General features: G+C 36.5%; 1 protein-coding gene across 1 annotated transcript in view; it reads right to left on the reverse strand.

Moving 5' to 3' along the window:
* ATP1B3 (ATPase, Na+/K+ transporting, beta 3 polypeptide) overlaps nucleotides 1-2,524 on the reverse strand; it is a 57,145-nt gene that overhangs the window by 14,153 nt on the left and 40,468 nt on the right. The window contains 1 exon segment of the mRNA XM_015560412.1: nucleotides 1,119-1,226. Coding sequence (XP_015415898.1) covers nucleotides 1,119-1,226 — 108 coding nt within the window.

Genomic DNA, 2,524 nt, shown 5'->3' on the forward strand with positions numbered 1-2,524 from the left:
TGAACCAGGAGGTCATGGTTTGATTCCTGGTCAGGGCACATGCCCAGGTTGTGGGCTTGATCTCTAGTAGGGGCATGCAGAAGATAGCCAATCAATGATTCTCTCCATTATTGATGTTTCCATTCCTTTCTCCCTCTCTGAAATTAATAAAAACCTATCTTAAAAAAAGAAAATATTCTTCAGCAGCACCTGGTTGCTCAGGGGGGCAGGCTCTAAGGAAGAGCTTCATCCAGGAATCTCATGGCTTCATCCATTTGCAATTTATGACCAATAGATTGAGAGAGGCAAAGGGTTTTAGAGTAATGGCAAGAGTAAAAAACCATGGAACTAAGCTTGATAAAAGGGAAATAGGGGGATTGGCTGGGATAAAAGGGCTTGAAAGTCCCAAATGAGACAGAAGAATAGTGAGGAAAAGTTAAATAAGCAAACTAGAAGGACAGAGGTTGTGGTAGGAAAGCCTCAGTGATTTTGGCAATGGAGTCCTATATGCTTAAGGAGTGCCTGTAAGTGTGCAGCCAAGGAAGAGGTGAGGCAATCAAGAAACAAGAGGCTAGGACATTTGATGATTATTCATGTGAATGTTAATACCATGAAATTAGGACAAGCAAACAGTAAGAAAAAAACTGGGCCAGGGCGGGAAAGATTTACAACTGGTTAACTCCAAAAAACTCAAAACTGATACTAGATTTCTTTTCTTTCTTTCTTTTTTTAATGATAAACAACATTCCTAGTCCCCCACACAAGCACAACATTGGATGCAAAAGATCCAAATATTTAGAGGCATTATTTTATATAAGATAGCTTTGCTCTACTACTCAGATACTTTCCATATTAATGCAGATATAAATGTTATATCTCAATAAACTTACTCACTTCTTATAGGATAAAAAAAAATTAAAAGCAACCGCTTGTTTGGCTTAGACCCTTATGTCTTTCCATAAGTTAGAATATTAGAATATCATGACTAATCATGAAATCTCCTTACAAGTCCTTAGTTGACTGACAGACCAAAAAAAAGCAAAATAAACTCTAAGAATAATTTTCTCAATGTAATCATAATTTTGTATGTCTCCATAATCACTAAACACTTTTACCTCACTCTAAGAAAACACACTTACGCGTTAGAAACTTCTTAAGGTCTTCAATATACCCTTTATAGGACTCTGGTTCAGACATACTAAATGAATATTCCAACGCTGTCACTGGTTTTGGAAAAACCGTAAGTCCTATAAAGAGATAAAAGAGAAAGGGTAAGTTAACTGCAGTAAATTCCTTCTCTCCTCTTACCCCTAAAAGGACAGATCTCAGTAAAGTACATGGAAATTTGTGTTCACAGGTAGGTTGAAACTATCAAGAACCTCCCACTTCTGACTATGAAGGTCAACATCTGTAATGAAGAGAATTCCAAATCCTCAAAGTCAACTCCGACCAACTAAATACCTCCCTAAATCTGATTGGCTACAGTTAATTATAATTGCTCTGTTCCTTAAAAGATGCAAGTTTTACTTTGTACTTTCTATATTCATTTTTCTATCAAATGTTTTTAGGTTTTGCCCACTTGATATTAATATATGGAGAAAATTTTTAGCAAATTAAATCTAAACACTTTTGTCATTCAAATTACAGCTACATGGGAACATTCATAAAGAAAACTTATCTTATTCAGTAAAAGAGGCCTATACAATTTTAACTCTAGGGTTAAATATTCTTCCTTTAATAATAAACATTGTTCTCTATAAAAAGCTGTTTCTCATACTGAACTTGGAGTAGAAACACCAACAATTTATCAGGAGTCCATCCATGTGTATAGAACATGTTGCATGAGTTTATTAACAGAAAATGTAAGCATATTTATCTGTAAGCAATATAATCAAGCTTCTAACTTTAAGCTTTCCTCATTTAAAAAGCATTATATCACGAGCCCTGTCCACTGTTTCTGTGCACCTAGCTAACACACCTTTTCAATGCCTCTAGAGCAATGGTTCGCAACCTTCTGGCCCTTTAAATACAGTTCCGCATGTTGTGACCCAACCATAAAATTATTTTCATTGCTACTTCATAACTGTAATGTTGCTACTGTTATGAATCGTAATGTAAATATCTGATATGCAGGATGGTCTTAGGCGACCCCCTGTGAAAGGGTCGTTCGACTGCCAAAGGAGTCACGACCCACAGGTTGAGAACCACTGCTCTAGAGGGTAACCATCCTCAAGAAAACAAATAATTTTGTTAAAAATTTTGTTAACTATCCTGTAATCCAATCCCCGGAGCCTTGCTTTCTCTCCCCTTCTTGTAATCTTCCTTACATTCCCTCCTTAAACTGCAAACTATCATTCTGGGGAGCATCTGAGATCTTGCTTCCCAGCAATCCCATCAGTTTGGGCTAAAATAAACTCTTACTAAAATTCTCTACAGGTTTGGATGTTTCTTAGGTCGACAGTAGAAATAAAACCTCTGACCATCCAATGTAGGAGAGGACAACCTGTGTATGTCAGATAGTTTGTTTTTCTTAAGGTTTTATAGC

Source organism: Myotis davidii, unplaced genomic scaffold, assembly GCF_000327345.1.
Source record: "Myotis davidii unplaced genomic scaffold, ASM32734v1 scaffold73, whole genome shotgun sequence".
Classification (NCBI taxonomy): Eukaryota; Metazoa; Chordata; class Mammalia; order Chiroptera; family Vespertilionidae; genus Myotis; species Myotis davidii.